At 37.8% G+C, this 20154-nt stretch overlaps 1 protein-coding gene across 1 annotated transcript in view; it reads left to right on the top strand.

Moving 5' to 3' along the window:
• Positions 1–20154, top strand: part of LOC150082252 (MAGUK p55 subfamily member 7-like) — a 199411-nt gene that overhangs the window by 138879 nt on the left and 40378 nt on the right. Inside the window, exons 10-11 of the mRNA XM_090380462.1 lie at positions 6985–7067; positions 7191–7277. Coding sequence (XP_090236588.1) covers positions 6985–7067; positions 7191–7277 — 170 coding nt within the window. The remainder of the gene's footprint in view (positions 1–6984; positions 7068–7190; positions 7278–20154) is intronic.

The following is a 20154-nucleotide window of genomic DNA, read 5'->3' as shown; positions in this document are numbered from 1 at the left end:
TATCTTTTTTTGTTTTTTATTATACAGGGTGTCCAAAAAAGAATGGTGGGGTTTCGATAGCCAATAATTGGGAAACTGATAAAGATGTTAAAGAAATGAAAATTTTGTTTTAAACAGTAAGTCAAACAGTTTGTAACAAGCCTAGTAAATTTCTACATGCCACCATTTGTGGCTCTGCATAAGGCCAATCTATATTCTATATTCTACTTCATTCCATACATGCTGCAGCATACCTCTTGGTATCTGATCAGCAGCTTTTTGGATTCTTCATTTCAAATAGTCCAAGTCACAAATGCTTTCTATGTAAACATAATTCTTTGCATAGCTCCAAAATAAAAAATGAAGAGGTGTCAAATTATGGCCCCTAGGTGACCAAGAAATTAAACCTCTCCTGTCAATCCATCTTCCAGGAAATGTTACATTAAGAATATCCATGACAGTTGCTGAGAAGTGTGGTAGTGCCCCATCTTGCTGGAAAATTATGTTGTTTGAGAGGCCATTTTCTTCTAATTGAGGGAAAAGAAAATTTTCTAGCATGTTCAGGTAAATTTCTCCATTAATTGTGCTTTCCACAAAATAAAATGGCCTGAAGATACAATCACACATTAATCCTCACCAACTATGAATGGTTATCATGAATATGTTCATTAACCACATGAGGACTTTCTGATCCCCATATCTGGCAGTTATGATGATTTATTTATCCACTGACACGAAATGTGGCTTCATCGCCGAACATGATGGTGTTTAAGAAGTTTGGTTCATCATGAATGCGATTTAACAGGGAATTTTCATATTCAACATGCTGTGGTTTGCCATAATGCTGATGCAAATGTTGGATTTTGTGTGTGTGCAGTCTAAGTTGCTTGTGCAACTTTTCATGCATTGTTGATTTTGGAACATGTAATTATAGACTGCAATGACGAACTGATTTCCTTGGTCTGTGAATTCAAGATTGTCTAATGCTTTCCACAATTTCAACTGATGCTTTTGGTCTTCCTGTGCTTTTCACTTTTAAAACACTATCTGTGTCTTCAAGCTAATAAGAAACGCATCAAACTAGAAAGAACATACAAATATCTTGGAGTAACGTTCAATCATAAACTCTCTTTCATTCAACATGTAAAGTATATTTTGAAGAAGATTAAGGCTTTAACAGGGAAAATAATTAAAATTAGTAAAAATGTTTGGGTATGAAATCAAGTACATTAAAGCTATACTATAAAAGTTTATTTTTGCCTATCATATGCTATGTGGCAGGTGCATGGGGCTTTAGGGTGGTTAATAGCATGGTGAAAAAATATCTTATCCAATCTCAGCATTTTTTTCCTTCTTGCCACCTGTAGAGCGCGTAGAACTGTTTCTGCTGTTTCTCTGCAGGTTCTGAATGGTTGAATACCTATTTACTATGAAATAATACTACAGTATCTATTATATCACTGAAGAAGGGATCCCCCAGCTAATATTGGTAACTATACATTGAACATGGATTTATCTGAAAAGGAGGATGTTGCTAGATTAAGATTTGAGTTTATGAGAAACTGGCAATTGGAATGGAATGCTGCTCTTTTGGTCAGGGTTACTAATAATTTTATTCCCAATGTCTTTGAATACACTACGCAGTTAAAATGGTTTTGTTCCGGCTTAAATGTCACATTTATGATTACAGGTCATGGGAGTATTAACTCCAAATTAAATGCACTTGGATTGTCTGCATCGCTTCTCTGCCCTTGTGGAGCTGTTGAGACGGTCGATCATTTAATCCTAGAATGTGACCACTATGAAGATGTTAGAAATCAGCTTCAGATTTTGACAAATATATATATAGTCCCGCTGATTTTCCACGGTTGGTGGAAACAAGGGAGAATTTCTTGTATTTCTCTGATTTTGCTGATAGTGTGTTTAGGAGATGTAAATGTATTGTAAACATTAATACTTTGAGGTGTTACACCAAAGAGTTTATAAGGTTTTCTTGGCTCTGAGTTTCACTGAGTCTTTTATTGTAAGTTGTCTGTAAGAACTGTTGAAAATTAAATCTTGTGTTTATGAGAGGTTAATGGCTATATCTTGCAGGAAAATAAGCCCTGTTAATGATATATATTATATATAAATATATATATAGAATTTTAATGACTATGGACAAGACAAAAGGTATTAACTTTCAGGAAACTTTGTTCTAGAAGGTAGTGTTGAAAATACTAATGTTTTCTTGCTGTTGACATTTATTGTGAATATTTTTCTTTTTGAGACATGGCTGTTAATGTTACTTCCTGTCTATAGGCTGTAGACTTGTATATAATTTTAAGCTTGTATATAATTTTCATTGGCACTGTTTGGTTGCTAGCTTTGAAGCTCTATTGAAATATGTCTAAGTATCTTTAGATTAGAGTTTAAATGTAATAGAATATAGTTCACTATACACTATTTCTTTTTAATACTGTAAACTTTTCTCTTCTCTTTCAGGGGATGTCTATTCTTCTTCCCCTTATCTTCTATCTAACTTTTCCTTTCCCTAAACACCTTGGGGCTCTCAGGCTTGCCTGATACCCCCAGTAGGTGTCTCTGGTAATAAAGTTGTCCCTAGCACGCCTCCTTGTGGCCAAGAATTGAGTCAGGGGACCAGGTGTCCCCTGCCCCTGGCTGCGAAGTTGCCAGGTGCCGGCACTCAACACCCAACATAACACCACACATACTTACACACACTTACTGGCCTTGGCTTTTTGCCTTTCGGATGCTACAGCAGTATATAGGGAAACCCTGGAGACGGCAATTAAAACAAACTTTGTTGATAGTGTGTCTTCAACAATAGTATGTCTTCACACCTTGACCTTGTGTCTTCAAGCTGACAAAACCATCTTCTGATGTTATTCTCATGTGAAGGACCTTTATTAAATTCACATCTAAACATACATTGCACAGTAACAATTGATTTTTGCTTAACTAGCAACATAACACAACATGCCTTTTCTTTTGAAGTAAACAACGCTGATTAGAATGGCTGACTATGGTGACACCTGACTGCTGCCATCCTTGATGTCCTTGAAACTGTTTGAGTGGGAAATAGAAACATTCAAAATTTACTGTGATATGGTTTATTTTTTGGAAATACAGCCTACCCACCAATTCTTTGTCAGACATCCTGATTGGCAACCTTATCATCGTTTTCATGTATAAAAAGATAAAGAAGTTTTCATGCATAAAAAGAAAAAGATAAAGAAATATATTAAAAAAACACATTCCCCTTAATGTGTTTTTTTAATATATTTTATTGGCATATTTATTGTTCATCCTTCAAATCCCTTATATTGTGTAGGATCTTAGTCTTTCCAGCTGTCTTTTTTTCAAATGCAGTACTTTTCAGGAACGTATTCACCTCCATGGCTGGTTAGGGATTATTGTACTTAAATTCAAGTCGTAAAAAACATGTAATATTTTATCTGACCCTTCTTTGTGTTATGTACAATAATTTTTCAGTGGTTCCATACGTCATTGTGAGGTTGGGAGTAAAATACACATATTATTCTTACAGTCACCGACCAAATTTGTGGGGGGTGGGGGAATTGAAACCTGAAAATTTTTAATGAAACTTTAAAGAAATAACTAAAGTCTTCCCTTTTGTAAAGTAATGAAGTTGTTTGGGGGGGCGAAATAAAAAAAACACCAGTAAGATGGTAAGTCTCTTTTTGACATAAAGTTATCCTAAATAAAGTATGTAACTGACTAGAAGAGAATTTTCAGAAGTGAAAAACTCCGGGAAAACTAGTGAGATGATATGTCTCCTTTATTGGACTAAAGCTCTCTCACAAACTGAAATGAATTTTGAAAAAGAAATTTTTTTTTTATTGTATGATGTGAGCAATACACAAAGGAACCAGTTTTTTCCTGCTTCCTTTGTGTATCGTGGCTATGAGGTCCAACCGGAGGGTATGGCACCATCGTAATGTCCAAGCCTGAGGCGGGATTTGAACCTGTGACCTTTGGGTTGCTAGGCAGGCACTTTACCCACCCATCTAGCCTGGTTGGCAAAAAGAAATTAATGGAGGGGAACAGAGGTGGCATGATGTATCTAAAGAAAGATGGCAAATATACAGGGTGTTTCAAAAGTGATGGTCAATAATTTAAAAGTGAACTGTACAGACTACAATATGTCTCTCTCTGTCTTCTCTGTGTCTTCTCCTACTCAACCATCTCTTTATCCATAGCAGCAGTTTACCCTTAATGCCATACTGCTCTAATTTGTACAGTAGTCTTCCATGTGCAACTGTATCAAAAGCTTTCCTAAATTCCAAGTATATGATATCAAAATTATTTTTTGCATCCTGTTCCTTTGTGACCTCATCGTAGTATCCAGTCAGATTGGTCAGACAAGACTTCCCCTTAACAAACCCATTTTATGTCTGAACTGTAACTGCAGTCTTATCTAGATGATCCTGCTGTGCTTCTTTAACCAGTGCCTCCATTAATTTTCCTGGAACAGAAGTTAAACTAACAGGTCTGTAATTACTTTTGTCACCCTTTGATCCTACTTTGTGAATTGGTGTCACATTTGCACATGTCCCATGGGGACCACACCTGAGTTCAAGGATGCCCTCATAATTATGGCTAAGGGTTTGATTACTTCCTTTGCTGCCTCTTTTAATATAACTGGATAGATTCCATCCACCCCAGGTGCCTTTCTCTCTTTAACTTTAATAATTTCTCCTCCACTTTGCTGTCAATTATTACAAAATCATTTAGCTCCCTGCCTGAGTTTGATAAACTTCTGGCATTCCCCTCCTTGAATAACTCCTCATCAAATAATCATTCAGTTTGTCAGCTACCTGAGTGGGATCATCAACGGTCGAACCGTTGTTATCAAGTGGACCAATCTGATTCATCCTGTTCCTTCTAGAGTTTAAATAAGTAAAGAGCTCTTTGTTGCTTTTCTTTTTATCCTTTGCCAAGGATTGCTCGTAACTTGCCTTTGTCTATCTAACCTCCTTTATGATGATTACAGAGCAGCTCATGTCTACCATAGGCTTCTGTGTCACCCGATAATTTATGTGCATCTCATGCTTCTTTATTCTCTGCCATATGTCTCATTAGTTCATCTGACATCAATTTAGGCCTAAACGTTGAACAGTATTTCTTAGTTGGTATGAAAACTTAGTATCTTCCAAGATTAATTCTTTGAATACTTCCCATTTAGAATTTTCTGCTGGTAACATCATCAGTTAGTCCCACCGTATAGAATTTAAATACTGTCTCAGACCATCGTAGTCGCCTTTACGAAAGCAAAAACCTTTTCCTTTACCCCTGATGGTAGTTACATTTTTGAGTAAATCCCACATCGGCACACTGTAATTGCTGCCACCTAGTGGTTTCTTTATCTGCAGATTCTAAATGCATGAAGAATCACTGCTAATAATTAGATCAAGAGTATTACTCCCTCTGGTTGCTCTTGAACATGCTGCTGTAGAAAACAACCATCCAATAAATGCACAGAAGCCTTCCCAACATGCAAGTGACCAACCCACAAGTTTCAGTCAATATCTGGGAAGTTAAAATCCTCCATTATAAGACAATCTAATTTACTGGCCCACTCTGTTTCCCTGTACAGTTGTTTGTTGTACTTATCAGTCATTAGGCCTATAACATACTCCTACTCTCAATTTTGCTTTTCCAGTACTTATATCACACCAAACTGACTCAACGTTGCTCTGTCCACCCATGTCAACTGGATGCACTTCTTTAGATTTTATGTTTCTTAACTAACAACATAATCCTTCCTCCCTTCCTATCCTATCTATCCATTCTGTACAAATTGCACTCACTAAATTCCAATTCTGCATTCCATATATCTGTGTGACACCACGTCTCTGTTATCCCAACAATATCTGCCTTTGATGTTTTGACCAGCACCTCAAATTCATAAAATTTATTTACTAAACTCCTAGCATTCATGTACACATAAGTATACATACACCTGTTCTTATTCTTAGCTACCCTGACACAGCCCATGTATTTACTTGTCCCATGATGATATCTTCCAGTAGTCCCTGAAATCTCAGCACCTTGTTTTCCAGGCTGCTGGGAAATTAAAATCCCCCATTAATCTATTGGAATAATGGGGGATTTTAATTGCTCATTCCAGTAGAAGCAGTGTAAGAATCACTTTCACCTCTGTTGGACTAATAGATGGACTAATAAATTAACAGTAGCAGCTGGCTACTGTTAATCTTTTAGTCCATGTATTTCCTAAGCTTGCAGTTTTCTGACTCAACTAACACTGCCTCGATAGCATTAGCGAATAATCATGCACCCTTTCTATTTAAGTGTATCCCATCCCTGTAGAAGCACTCTCCTGTTAACAAGCATAGATAATGCTGAGAAAAATTCTACCCCACGAGCCTTGTACAATCTCTCCAGGGCCAAAATGATTGACAACGCTCTCATCTTATACTCCCTCCTATCGTATCTGGGTAGAATTGCAGACACTTTCAAATTCAATCCTAACTTGTGGCTTTTTTCAACCTTGACTTGTTCTTGGTAAGTAATTTTGCTGTTCTTCTACTCAATGTAATTAGTGCCAACGTGTACAACATCACCTTTTTTGCCTTTAAAATATGATATCCACTCTACAATGTCATAAACGTTTGCTCCTGGTTTTGTTCCACCTATCCTTTTTGCACAATATATTTCCTGTGGGACCAGCACATTCTGCTTTAGAGATTGCTGCTGTGTTGCCTGATGTTCAAGTGGAAGCTCTGGCGTTGATGTAGGCAGCTGAGAGCTTGATGGGCCCCCAATTTAAATCCTTCAAGCTCTCATAAAGGCTATGAGACATGAGTGGATTAATGACATAGTTGGATAATTGTGTTGTCTTTAGAGAATATTTTAAAATTAATATAATAGTTTTTCTATTTGTTTTGGCCTTGTTTTATTTGAATTGCTGTTGTGGATTCTGCACATGTAATTCTAATTTTTGTATTTGTTTATTATTAGGAGAATGGCACCAGTTTGGGACAGCATTTCTTTTTCACATTCATATGCAAGGTGGGATCACATGTTCACCAATGGAGAACAAAGTAAGCAATGTTTTTTCTTCTTTTTTTGTTGAAGATTTTTATTTTATATCTTTTCGTATTTCTAAAAGTTTTAAAATATGCTGTAGTAACTTGTTAAACTTTATAGTTTTCTTTGTACTTTAGGTTTTGATATAAGAAGTATTCCTGCCTATGAAGAAGTTGCCAGATTGTATCCTACACCAGGTTTATATAGGCCGCTTGTGTTGATAGGTAAAGTGTTTAATGAAGTGGAGAGTTACGTTTTTTACTGAAAAAAGTGTAAATTGCAAAATAGATTATTTTATTTAAAATTACTTTGATAAAATTACTGTGGTCTTGCTGGCATTGCATATATGAAGAAACATTCAGTGTCTTGCATAATTTTCATATGACTGGTTCAGTGTCATATGAAACCTGGTAAATTAAACTCGGTAATAAAACTCAGAAAATCTGAAAGATGAAGAAAGATGTTGAAAGCTAAAGGTAAAGGTGTTAATTGGAGGGTGTTAATTTCAGAAAAGGGGACTATGATGGTTTAAGATGCTACATGGCATCTATTAATTGGGCAGATTGCGGAGAAAGGGTGAATACATTAGAATTATGGAATACCTTTAGAGCAATAACCGCAGGAGGCATGAACACAAAATATATCATTAAGAAAATAAATCACAGGGAGGATGCTGACATAGAAGAATATGAAAATGGCCTATCTAAAAGAATAGAAAGAGGTAGCACCATGGAAAAGTTTGAATAGTGAGGAAAAGTACTAAAGCCTACAAGAACTACAAGTTGATCCGTAATAGTACTGCATTTAAGGTTAGGGAAGCCAAAGTTGAGTACGAAAGAGAGAGAGAGAGAACTAGCTCAATGAGCAAACAATGGTGACAAGGAGTTTTCACTTTTGTGAATACAAAGAGGAAGAAAACAAATCAGATTGGACTCTTGTGTACTGGTTGTGAGGAAAGTCTTAGATAACCCAGCTAATAGTAATAGTAATAGAGGCATGTGATGCAAGAAAGCAAGCGTATGAGCTTATGTAGCATCAGCCAAAAAAAAAAAAATCGTACAACCATTCCCTCTAAAAGTTTGTCCAGTTCTTCCTTGAATTTATTTAAGCTATCAACTTCCACAACGACAGTTGGAAGTTTGTTCCAGCAATTAACCACCCGCTGGCTAAAGGGAAATTTCCGCACATCTATTCTACAGCTGTCTTTCCTCAATTTGAATTTATGTCCCCTTAGGTTCGTAATCTCAGCAAGCGGAAGAATCCCATCAGAATTCAGCATGCTCAACCCATTCAAGGCCTTATATACCTCAATCAGATAACCTCACAGGTGCCTAGTCTCCAGCTGCTGCAATTTGCAGAACTTAAGCCTCTCCTAGTAAGAGGATCCCTTCATTCCCCTCACCAATCTTGTTGCCCTTCTCTGTACATGCTCAAGCAAATCTACATCCTTCCTAAAATGAGGCCTCCAGACCTGTATGTTATGTGGTACTCAAGGTGTGGCCTGACCATTGCCTTATACAAAGGGATTATCACCACCTTTTCCCTGCTAGCAAAATTCCTGTATATAATTGAGAAGACACCATGAGCTGCTCTTGCAGACTGTCTGCACTGCTCAGAAAACGTCATATCTGCCTGCACAATTACCCCCAGGTCCTTTTCACTCTCTACCACTGTCAGTGTAGTGCCACACAGTTGATATGTTACTCAGGGGTTACTGCTTCCCATATGCAGTACTTTACATTTGTCAATGTTAAACTTCAGTTGCTACCTCTCAGCCCATCTGCTCAACTTTTCTAAATCCTGTTGCAGCAGCATACTCTCATTTATGTCATTAACAACCCTGCCAATCTTTGTGTCATCTGCAGACTTCGACACTAAGCCTGATATACCTTCGTCAATATCATTGATAAATATACAAAATAACAGTGGGCCCAACACCAAACCCTGTGAGACTCCACTAATAACATTAGTCCACGAAGAGCAGTGTCCATTGATTACCACTCTCTGTCTTCTCCCACTCAACCATCCTTTTATCCATTGTAGCAACTTATCCTTAATATTATTCTGCTCCAATTTGTACAGTAGTCTTCCATGCACAATAGTGTCAAAAGTTTTCCTGAAATCCAAGTATATGATATCAAAATTATTTTTTTGTTGATTATGAATTGAATAAGTACTTTGCATCAGTCTTTACTCACAAAAGACCCTTCATACCAAGAAGAGGCTGTGCAAGTGAGACTCTGACATGTGAAATTAGTAATTTTGAACAACTATTCAAAACAATTTTGAATGACTTATAATAAACAGATGGCTATTTGAGCCTAAAGGCAAGTAATGCTCCTGGAGTTGAAGGCACACCCAGTAATTTTGAGGCAGACAGCCGGAGAATGTATTGAATCAAAGAGGTTAATTATAAGGGCATCATTGTACTCGGGAGAGATTCGTTTGGATTAGTGAAGTGCCAATGTGTTGCCATTACATAAAGCGGTTGTAAGAGAGTAGTCGGTAATTACAGAGTAGTTATTCTGATTTCGGTGGTAGGGAAAATCTTGGTTGAAGGCAATGATTAAGAGTCCAGGGACATTTATAGATAGAATTGGCATTCTGAAAGACACCTAACATGGTTTTGTTAAGGGAAAATCATGTTTAACTTACCTGGTAAGCTGTTTTGACACAGTTACTCATGAACTAGATGTAGGGAACAATTTCAATTGAACAATAGAGGTTAATAATACAACATATTAACGTAGTTTATTTGGATTTTTGCAAGGAATTTATATTATAACCTCTCATGAGGGAGTAAGTGATGGATTGCAGGGCAGAAGACAGGGTTGTAATTAATAGATATTCTTTAGATTGGTGTTACATCAGAAGTGGTGTCCCCTAGGGTTCAGTTCTTGGACTACTGTTGTTTCTGATTTTTATAAATGACATTGACGAAGGGATAGAGGGCATGATGTCAAAATTTGCAGAAAATGTAAAGATTGGAAAAATCATTAAGCAGTACTCCTTCAGGATGACTTCAGTAGGCTTCAAGAATGGTTACAAAAGTGGCAACTAAAATACAAGTGGAATGCAAGGTTTTACACTTAAGGAATAGCAACGCCCCAAAATAACTTATGCACTTGGTGTGGTTGATTTTAAAACAGTAGAGGAAGAAAAGGACTTGGGAGTTGCGAAACTAGCATTATCAGTGGAAAATGATGCAAGACAGCACGCTTATACGGCATTAGCCAAAAAAAAAAAAAAAAAAACCATGATACCACCCATTTCACCTATTGATTCCCTTCAATAGTTTGTCTAGTTCTTCCTTGAATTTATTTAAACTATCAACTTCCAAAAAAACAAATGGAAGTTTGTTCCAACAATCCACCACCCGTTGGATAAAGGCAAACTTCCGCACACATATTCTGCAACCATCCTTCCTCAGTTTGAATTTATGCTATGTAAACCCATGGTGTCCTGTTGATGATTTATCGAATAATATCCTGTAGAGATAGGAAGATCATAATGCCATTGTATAAAGCAGTTAAAAGGCTGCATTTGGAATACTATGTCCAAGTATGGATATCTCATCTGAAAAAAGACATTGAGCCTCTTGAAAGGGGCCAAAGATGGGCAACTTGCTTGGTGAGATTGACAAAAGGGCAACCGCTCAAGGTAAGACTTTGATTATGTGTGTTTCAGAGCTTGGCAACTGGGCACCTTACCGAGTGCCAAGCGAGTGATCTAGCGATTTCCAAAGCGACTTTCAAAGAGTATTTTCTATAAAGAAGTAGTTAAAATTTCTAAAGTCTTTTCCTTTCAAAGTTATTTATTTTCTGGCTCTTTATAAATAAAGAAGGAAGCCTCCTACAAGAAAGGAAAAACACCTTTCTTTTGTATATATATAACTAACTCTTGTAACACACTAACCACTAACTTTTTATCGCTTGGTCACTGGTGGCACCGCTCCTGCCTCCACGTGGCGGGGCCGGTAACCTGGGAGAAGGAAGCTCCTCTCCCGGGGGGAAAAGGAGCAACAATGGATTGCGACGAATTTCCACCAATAGAGCCAACAGGCTCTCAACATATTGACACCCGTAGAAGGGAACATGATCCTAGTCTCTCGAAAAGAATGAGAACAGATTCTAGCAAACCAGAACCACCAGCTTTTCTGATAATGCATTCATTATCGAATCAACCCAACCAGTAAGCAATTTGTCTCCCTTTGTCATTCAAAGATGTCTTGAAAATTCAGCAGGAACACCAAAAATGGTAAAATGACTCCAGTCAGGAGATTTATTAATTGAAACCACACAGGCAAGACATTCTGAACTGTTATTGAAACTATCAACTATAAGCGGAATTCCAATTAAAGTCACGCCGCATAATACACTGAACTCCTCTAAAGGAGTAATAAGTGAGTGGGATCTACTAAATGTCACCGAAGAGGAAATAATTACGGAATTACAAGAACAAAAAGTAACACAAGCAAGGCGAATCATGATCCGGAAGGACGATAAACTAGTTCCAACACGAAATATCATACTGACCTTCAGTACACCAAATTTACCAAACTCAGTAAAAGCCAGCTACCTCCACTGCCGAGTCCGGGCATACATTCCAAATCCCTTAAGGTGTTTCAAATGCCAAAAATTCGGTCATTCTCAAACAACATGCAGAGGAGAAATTACATGTCCTAATTGTGGTTCGAAAAATCATTCTCAAACAGATTGTACTGCAAAATCTCCAGAGTGCCCAAATTGTAAGAATGATCACCCAGCTTATTCAAAATCATGTGATCTGTGGAAAATGGAAAAAAATATACAGAAGTTTAAGATTGAACACAAAGTATCATATCAAGAAGACAAGTCAAGGTAGTAGTAGTAGTAGTAGTAGTGGCACATGATGCAAGAAAGCAAGTGTAGGAGCTTATGCAGCATCAGCCAAAAAAAAAAAAAAAAAAAATCACACCATTCCCTCCAAATGCCTGTCCAGTTCCTCCTTAAATTTATTTAACCCATCAACTTCTACAACGACAGATGGAAGTTTGTTCCAGCAATTAACCACCCGCTGGCTAAAGGCAAATTTCCGCACATCTATTCTACATCTGTCCTTTCTTAATTTGAACTTATGTCCCCGTAGGTTGGTAATCTGAACAAGTGGAAGGATCCCATCAGAATTCAGCGTGCTCAACCCATTCAAGGCCTTATAGACCTCAATCAGATCACCGCGCAGGTGCCTAGTCTCCAGCCACTGCAATTTGCAGAACTTAAGCCTCTCTTGGTAAGAGAATCCCTTCATTCCCCTCACCAATCGTGTTGCTCTTCTCTGTACACGCTCAAGCAACTCTACATCCTTCCTAAAATGAGGCCTCCAGACCTGTACGCAGTACTCAAGGCGTGGCCTGACCATTGCCTTATACAGAGGGACAATCACCTCCTTTTCCCTGCTAGCAAAATTCCTATATATCATTGACAAAACCCCATGACCCGCCCTAGCAGCCTGTCTGCACTGCTCAGAAAACTTCATATCTGACTGCACAATTACTCCCAGGTCTTTTTCATTTTCTACCACCTTAAGTGTAGTACCACACAGTTGGTACGTTTCTACCCATATGCAGTACTTTGCATTTGTCAAGGTTGAACTTCAGTTGCCACTTCTTAGCCCATCTGCCCAAATTATCTAGATCCTGTTGCAGTAGCACACTGCCATTACTGTCATTAACAACCCTACCAACCTTTGTGTCATCTAGGTAACTATGCCAAAACGCAGCTATGCTACTGCTACCCAAAACTGTCAAGCTGTTGCTACCCAAACAGAAGTGTCAATACCACCTAACACATCCATTGCAGAATGGGCGCGATCTGTACTTTTGACAGATCAGCCTGCTAACAAACCTGTTTCAATCGACGAAGTAAACAATACCCCACTCTCAGTTCCATCTAAAATTACATCAATCGATAAATTACAAAGGAAATCACAAAGGCAACGTGCCTCTGAATTGAAACAACCAAATTCAAGCAGTATGGACAGCGAAGCTGTAAATGCACAAGAAGAAACAGTCCTTGATCTTCATGCAGAAGATGACATGGAGACTGGATGTTCATCTACTGGTATCGATGAAGGGAGTACAGAATATGGACGCCCTTTTTTTCCAAGAAAGGATAAGATAAAACATGATCGTCAAAAGCAAACTGCTCCCTCTTACAAGAAATAGACAGAATCATCTTCCCTCTCTAAAACCAAATAATGATGTACATTGTACAATGGAATTGCAGAGGTTTACGCAGTAATACCGATGATATATACGATTTGATCTCACAATATAATCCGGTAGCCATTTGCTTGCAAGAGACTTATTTAAATCCACAGGTAACTTATTCGATTAAACGTTTTACAGCCTATAGAAAAGATAGAATTAGTTCAAGCCATGCACATGGTGGAGTTGCAATTCTAGTGAATTGTAAATTTCCAGCAAGAAACATTCCTCTTCAGACCCACTTAGAAGCCGTTGCAGTTCGTGTAGCAATGGGAAAAACAATAACTCTCGTCTCTTTGTATCTTCCACCTAACAATATCTACACGTTGAAAGAATTAGAAGATCTTATAAAACAGATACCATCTCCTTTTTGTCTTCTTGGTGACCTAAATGCACATCACCCGCTATGGGGATCTGCTTACATGGATAATAGAGGGCACTTGCTAGAAAAACTCATAGACCAACTGAACCTAACTTTGCTAAACACTGGTCAAAACACCTACACTCATCTCTCCACGGGATGTATGTCGGCAATCGACTTGTCTATTTGTTCCCCTGAGTTACTTCCTATTATTGATTGGACGGTTTTAAATGATCTGCACAACAGTGATCACTTCCCAATAATATGCAGAATTCAAACAATGCAGACATCTTGCCCCGATCATCGGGTATTATGGAAATTTTCTAAAGCAGATTGGGAAAAGTTTTCTGTCTCCATCTCCTTTGATAGCCAATTGATACAACTAGCGTCCATTGATGATGCCACCGAGCACATTACTAAACAAATACTAGCAGCAGCTTCCAAAGCAATACCAATGTTTTCTGCTTTCAAACACAGAAACCTTAAACACTGGTGGAATGACGCTTGTACTATAGCGAAAAAAGAAAAAAACAAAGCCTGGAATCAGTTCCGTAAGTGTCCAACCACCGACAACCTAATCCAGTTTAAAAGGCTTAAGGCAAAAGCATGGCAAATAAGAAGACAAGCCAAAAAAGAATCATGGATACAGTTTGCCTCTTCTATCACAAAAGACACTAGCAGTAAAATTATTTGGAAAAAAATTCGACAACTAAATGGAAAATTTTTACCGGTTTCTGCTCCAATTTTTACCAAGAACAGACAAGAAATATCTTCACCACAAGAAATAGCCAACGAGCTTGCAGAGACTTTCTCCAAAACTTCCGCCACTTCAGCTTATGATACTTCCTTTCTACAAACTAAAGCCATAGCAGAAAAATATAAGATAAATTTCCAAACTACCCAGTCTCTAGCCTACAATCAACCTTTTCGACTTTTTGAACTCCAAACAGCACTAAACAGATCACCAAATAGCGCTGCCGGAGCTGATGGAATCTATTATGTAATGATGAAACATCTAAACAATATAGCTCTGAAATTGCTAATAACTTTCTTTAATCGGATCTTCCTTGAAGGTACCTATCCCTCCGCCTGGCATCACGCCGTTATTCTAGCCTTTCCCAAACCAGGAAAGGATCAATCACTCACACAAAATTATCGACCAATCTCCCTCACCAGTTGTCTAGGTAAAAATCTAGAAAAGATGATACACAGGCGACTTACCTGGGTTCTTGAAACTCAAAACTTGTTAAACAACAATCAGTTTGGATTCCGACAAAACAGATCCACTTTAGACCTCATGGTGAAAGCAGAGACTAACATCCGTAATGCTTATGTGAAAAATGAACACCTTGTAATGGTAAGGTTGGACATTGAAAAGGCTTTTGACACAACCTGGAGGTATGGCATATTGCGAGAACTTCATTCCCTAGGATTGCAGGGACATTTACCGAAATTTATTAAAAACTTCCTCCAAAACAGAACCTTTCAGGTTCGTTATCAAACAGTACTTTCTCGTATTTATACCCAAGAAGAAGGTGTCCCACAAGGGTCAATACTTAGTGCTACTCTTTTTTCACTTAGGCTGAACACTATAACCCACAACATTCCCAATACTGTCGAATTATACATGTACGCTGATGATCTCACTCTATCTTGCAGTTCAAAAAATATTCATACTATTGAAAGACAGCTGCAACTCTCCATAAATAAGCTAGAAATATGGACACAGCAGAATGGATATCGTATGTCAGAACAAAAAACTGTTGCAATTCACTTCTGCAAAAAACGCAAGCTGCATCCGGAACCGGAACTACGGCTAAAGAACCACCTGATACCACTCACCAGTAATCTTCGTTTCCTAGGTTTAATATTGGATACCAAACTTAACTTTGTTTCTCACATAACATATCTCCGAACAGTATGCTTAAAGAAACTAAATATTCTTCGGTCCATTTCTGCCATGAAATGGGGTGCTACAGATGTAGATACTCTCTCCTACATCTGTATCGTGCTCTTATCAGGTCCCGATTAGATTATGGAGCTGTTGTCTATGACTCTGCCAGGAAAAGTGTACTAACCAGACTGAACACCATCCAGCACAGTGCCCTTCGTACTTCGCTAGGAGCCTTTAGAACATCCCCTGTCCAGAGTCTGTATGTAGAGGCGTATGGTTTTTTTTTTTTTTTTTTTTTTTTAGGAGCATTAGCAACTAAGGCCATATTGCTCCGTGATGTGCGGTGGTCATTCCCTGACCTTTCCGCATCCTCCGTATTTAGTGGTGACGGGTAGAGGCGTATGAACCTCCACTTCACCTTAGAAGGAAAATGCTGCTCCTTAATTATGCAGCCAAAATTCAGAGCCTTTCAGCCCATCCTGTTCGACCATTGCTTCTCAACCCTGATTGGATCACGTTCTACAACAGCAAAGTTAGAGAAAATAGACCCACTGGTATTCGATTAAAAGAATTGATACATGCCTGGGACATAAACTTTGACAATATGCTTCAAGAGAATGATGTACCTGATCCACCCTGGTCTATAACTGTCCCTCACTGTGATAACTATTTTCAGCAATGGGGAAAGAAATCCCTGTCAGATGAAAGTATTAAACAGCTACATAAAGGCCATGCCCTTAACAATGCTCAACACTGTATAATATATACAGATGGTTCGAAAACAGACTCTTCTGTTGGTGCTGCAGCTGTCTTTTCCTCTTTTACACTTTCTATATCATTACCAGTTGAGTGTAGCAGTTACACTGCAGAATTATATGCAATAAAATTAGCCCTAGAAAATATAAACACTTCCCACAATACTAGCAGTATAATATACACAGATTCCATGAGTGCAGTGTCTGCATTAGACAATAAACTATCAATATCGCATCCCATTATAAAACAAATTTTTTCCTGCTTAAACCACCTACGAAGTAAGAATCATGCAGTGCTATTTTGCTGGATCCCAGGGCACTCTGATATCACAGGTAACGAGAGAGCAGATCAGGCAGCCAAACAACCAATCAGTGCAATACCATCACATTACCAAGTACCATACGTAGATTATTTGAAGCACATTAAAAAAATCAATACAATCCAGTGGTCTGAAATCTGGAGGTCACAAACGAACAACAAATTGCTTGAAATCAAAGAGAAACCAGCACTATGGAAATCTAGCTTAAGAAAAAACAGACAAGAAGAGGTTGTGCTTGCTAGCAAGATTACGCATAGGGCATACACATCCAACCCATATATATCTACTCAAGCAGGAGGTCCCACCTCAGTGCACTCATTGTGCTTTACCACTTACCGTCAAGCATATACTCTTAGATTGTAAGCAGTATTCCTATTTCTGAAAAAATAGTTTCCCTTCACTGTCACAACTGAAAGAGCCTCTATCACTTGCCCATATTATTGGAAACAATGCGAATTTAAAAGAACTATTTACCTTTCTTAAGCAGATAAAAATATATGATTTTCTATGATTACAAACTGGAACCAAATTTTATATAAAAACATGTCATAAGAACAGGCACATTTTGGCCCTAGTTGCCCTTGTGCCCAAAAATACCAATACCAATACAATACTGGACACCTTAGAGGATATCTGATCAGAGTTTATAAATATCAGAGAAGGGTTAATAAAATGAATGAAGGCAGAATTTTCACTGTTATAAAGAATTACAAGGGAAGCAGTTTAGACTAGATTCTAGGAAGTTTTCTTTTAGCCAGCGATTATTTGATTACTGGATCAAGTTTCCTCTGCAGGTTGTTGAGGCTGACAGTTTGAAGAAATTAAAAGGTCAACTTGGATAGTTAACTATGTGAGGAGGGAAGCACATAATTTGTTTTATATATATTTTTTTCTTTTTTGGCTGGTGCAGCAAAAGTCTGGCTTCTTTGCACTATATGGGAAGTACTTATAGAAATTTGAACACATTCCTAACAAGGTAAAAATTCAGAATATCATAAATGTTTCTAATCTCGAACAAAAATAAACATACCATAAGACATTAGGACCAGGTTGACTATTAACTGTTCACAGAAGAGAGAAGTACTAAGATTAGCACTAGTAGTGGCAAATGATGCAAGAAAACAAGCTTATACAGCATCAGCAAAAAAATCCACAACGCCTCCAATTCCCTTCAACAGTTGGTCTAGTTTTTCCTTGAATTTATTTAAGTTATCAACTTCAACAACAACAGATGCAAGTTAGTTCCAACAAGCAACCACTCTTGCTAAAGGTAAACTTCTATACATATATTCTGCAGTTGTCCCTCAACTTGAATTTGTGCCTACACTCATGTGTGTTATGAGCAAGAGGAGGAATCTCGTCTTCATTGAACTTACTCAATCCATTCAAAGCCTCAATCAAATCACCTTTCAGGTGGCTAGTCTCCAGATGCTGCAATTTTCTGAATTCAAGCTTTTCGTGATAAGAGCACCCCTTTGTTCCACTCACCAATCTTGTTGCCCGTCTCTCTGCACTCATTCCAGCAGTTTCAAATCTTTCCTAAAATGAGGCGTCCAGACCTGTATGCAGTACTCAAGATGTGGACTGACCATTGCCTTATACAATGGGATAATCACCTCCTTATACCTTCTAGCAGAATTCCTGTATGTCATTGACAGACCCCATGGACTGTCCTGTCTGTATTTCTCAGAGAACTTCATACCTGACTGTTCATTTACCCCCAGGTCTTTTTCATGTTACGCTACCTTGAGTATAGTACCACACGGTGCATTACTCTAGTATTATTGCTACCCATATGCAGTACTTTGCATTTATCAGTGTTGAACTCACTTGCCATTTCTCAGCCCATCTGCCTAACTTTTCTAGATTCTGTTTCAGTAGGATACTATCATTACTGTCATTAACCTATCTGCCCACCTTTTGTGTCATCTGCAAACTTGTACATTAAGCCCATTATGCCTTCATCAATATTATTAATAAATACAGAAAACAAAAATGAACCCAACACCGGACCCTAGGGGACTTCACTAATAACATTAGTCCACGAAGAACAGTGCCCATTGATTACCACTCTGTCTTCTCCCACTCAACCATCCCTTTATCCATAGGAGCAGCTTGCCATTAATGCCACACTGCTCAAATTTGTACAGCAGTCTTTTATGTGCAGCAGTATCAAAAGATTTCCTGAAATCCATGTATATGATATCAAAATTATTTTTTGCATCCACTTCCTGTGTGACCACATTATAGTATTCAATTGAATTGGTCAAACAATATTTGCCCTTAACAAACCCGTGCTGTGTCTGAAGTATAATTGCAGCCTTGTGTAGATAATCCTGCATTACTTTTTTTTTTTTTTCAGTGACTTCATTATTTTCTTTGGAACAGAAGTTATCCTAACAGGTCTGTATTTACTTGTGAAAACCTTCGATCCACCTTTATTAATTTGGGATGCATTCACACATCTCCAGTCTATGGGGACTTCTCATGGATCCAAGGATGCCCTCATAATTATAGCTAAGGGTTTGCATATTTCTTTTGCTACCTCCCTTAATATAATTGGATAGATTCCATTCACTCCAGGTGCCTTTCTTATGTTTTTACTTCAACAATTTCTCTTCCACTTTTCTCTCAGTTATTACAAAATCAATTAGCTCGCTGTTAAGAGTTTGATAAACTTCGAACCTCCCTTTCTCTATAGAATTCCTCATATATGAATGTAGATGCAGAATCCTCATTCAGTTTGTCAGCAACTTGAGTAGGATCATCAACAGTCAAATCATCGATATCAAGGTGGACCAATTTGATTCATCTCCTTCCTTTTCATTTTTACATAAGTAAAGAAGTCTTCGCTGTTTTTGTTTGTATCCTTTGCTAAAGATTTCTTGTAATATGCCTCTACTTGCCTGATCTCCTTTGGAACTTGATTACAGACTAGTTTATATCTACCATTGGGTTCTGTGTCGCCTGACAATTTATATGCATCCACGCATTTTCTTCTCTTTTCTATGGCATTAAGAGCAAGTAGCAACTTGCTCTTAATGCCATACTTCTCCATTTGTACAGTAGTTTTCCATGTGCAACAGTATCAAAAGCTTTCCTGGAATCCAAGTATATGATATCAATATTATTTTTTGCATCCAGTTCCTTTGTGACCACGTCATAGTATCCAATTAGATTGGTCAGACAAGACTTCCCTTAACAAACCCATACTGTGTCTGTATTACTGCTGTATTGTCTAGATGATCCTGCAATACTTCTTTAATTTGTTGCTTATTGTTTGAATTTTTTTAATTGGGCTACTTGGTCATGTGGAAATGGTTATTTGTGGTCTTAGCACAGATAAACCACAAGGCTTTCATCATAAAATTCCTCCTGTCATGTCTGGGCATAATTGTTGACAAGAACATTTTGTGAACTATCTAGTTACACTTTCAACATGATCTTATATTTCATAAGCAGTTCACCATCAGTATGTTTATACTTTAAATCATTAGTCACCATATTACCCTGCATCCACTAATTCC

The sequence above is a fragment of the Mastigoproctus giganteus genome, chromosome 8, assembly GCF_048544385.1.
Source record: "Mastigoproctus giganteus isolate SK-2022 chromosome 8, ASM4854438v1, whole genome shotgun sequence".
NCBI lineage: Eukaryota > Metazoa > Arthropoda > Arachnida > Uropygi > Thelyphonidae > Mastigoproctus > Mastigoproctus giganteus.
Note: the sequence above shows the minus strand (reverse complement) of the source record. Positions and strands in the feature narration are given on the sequence as shown.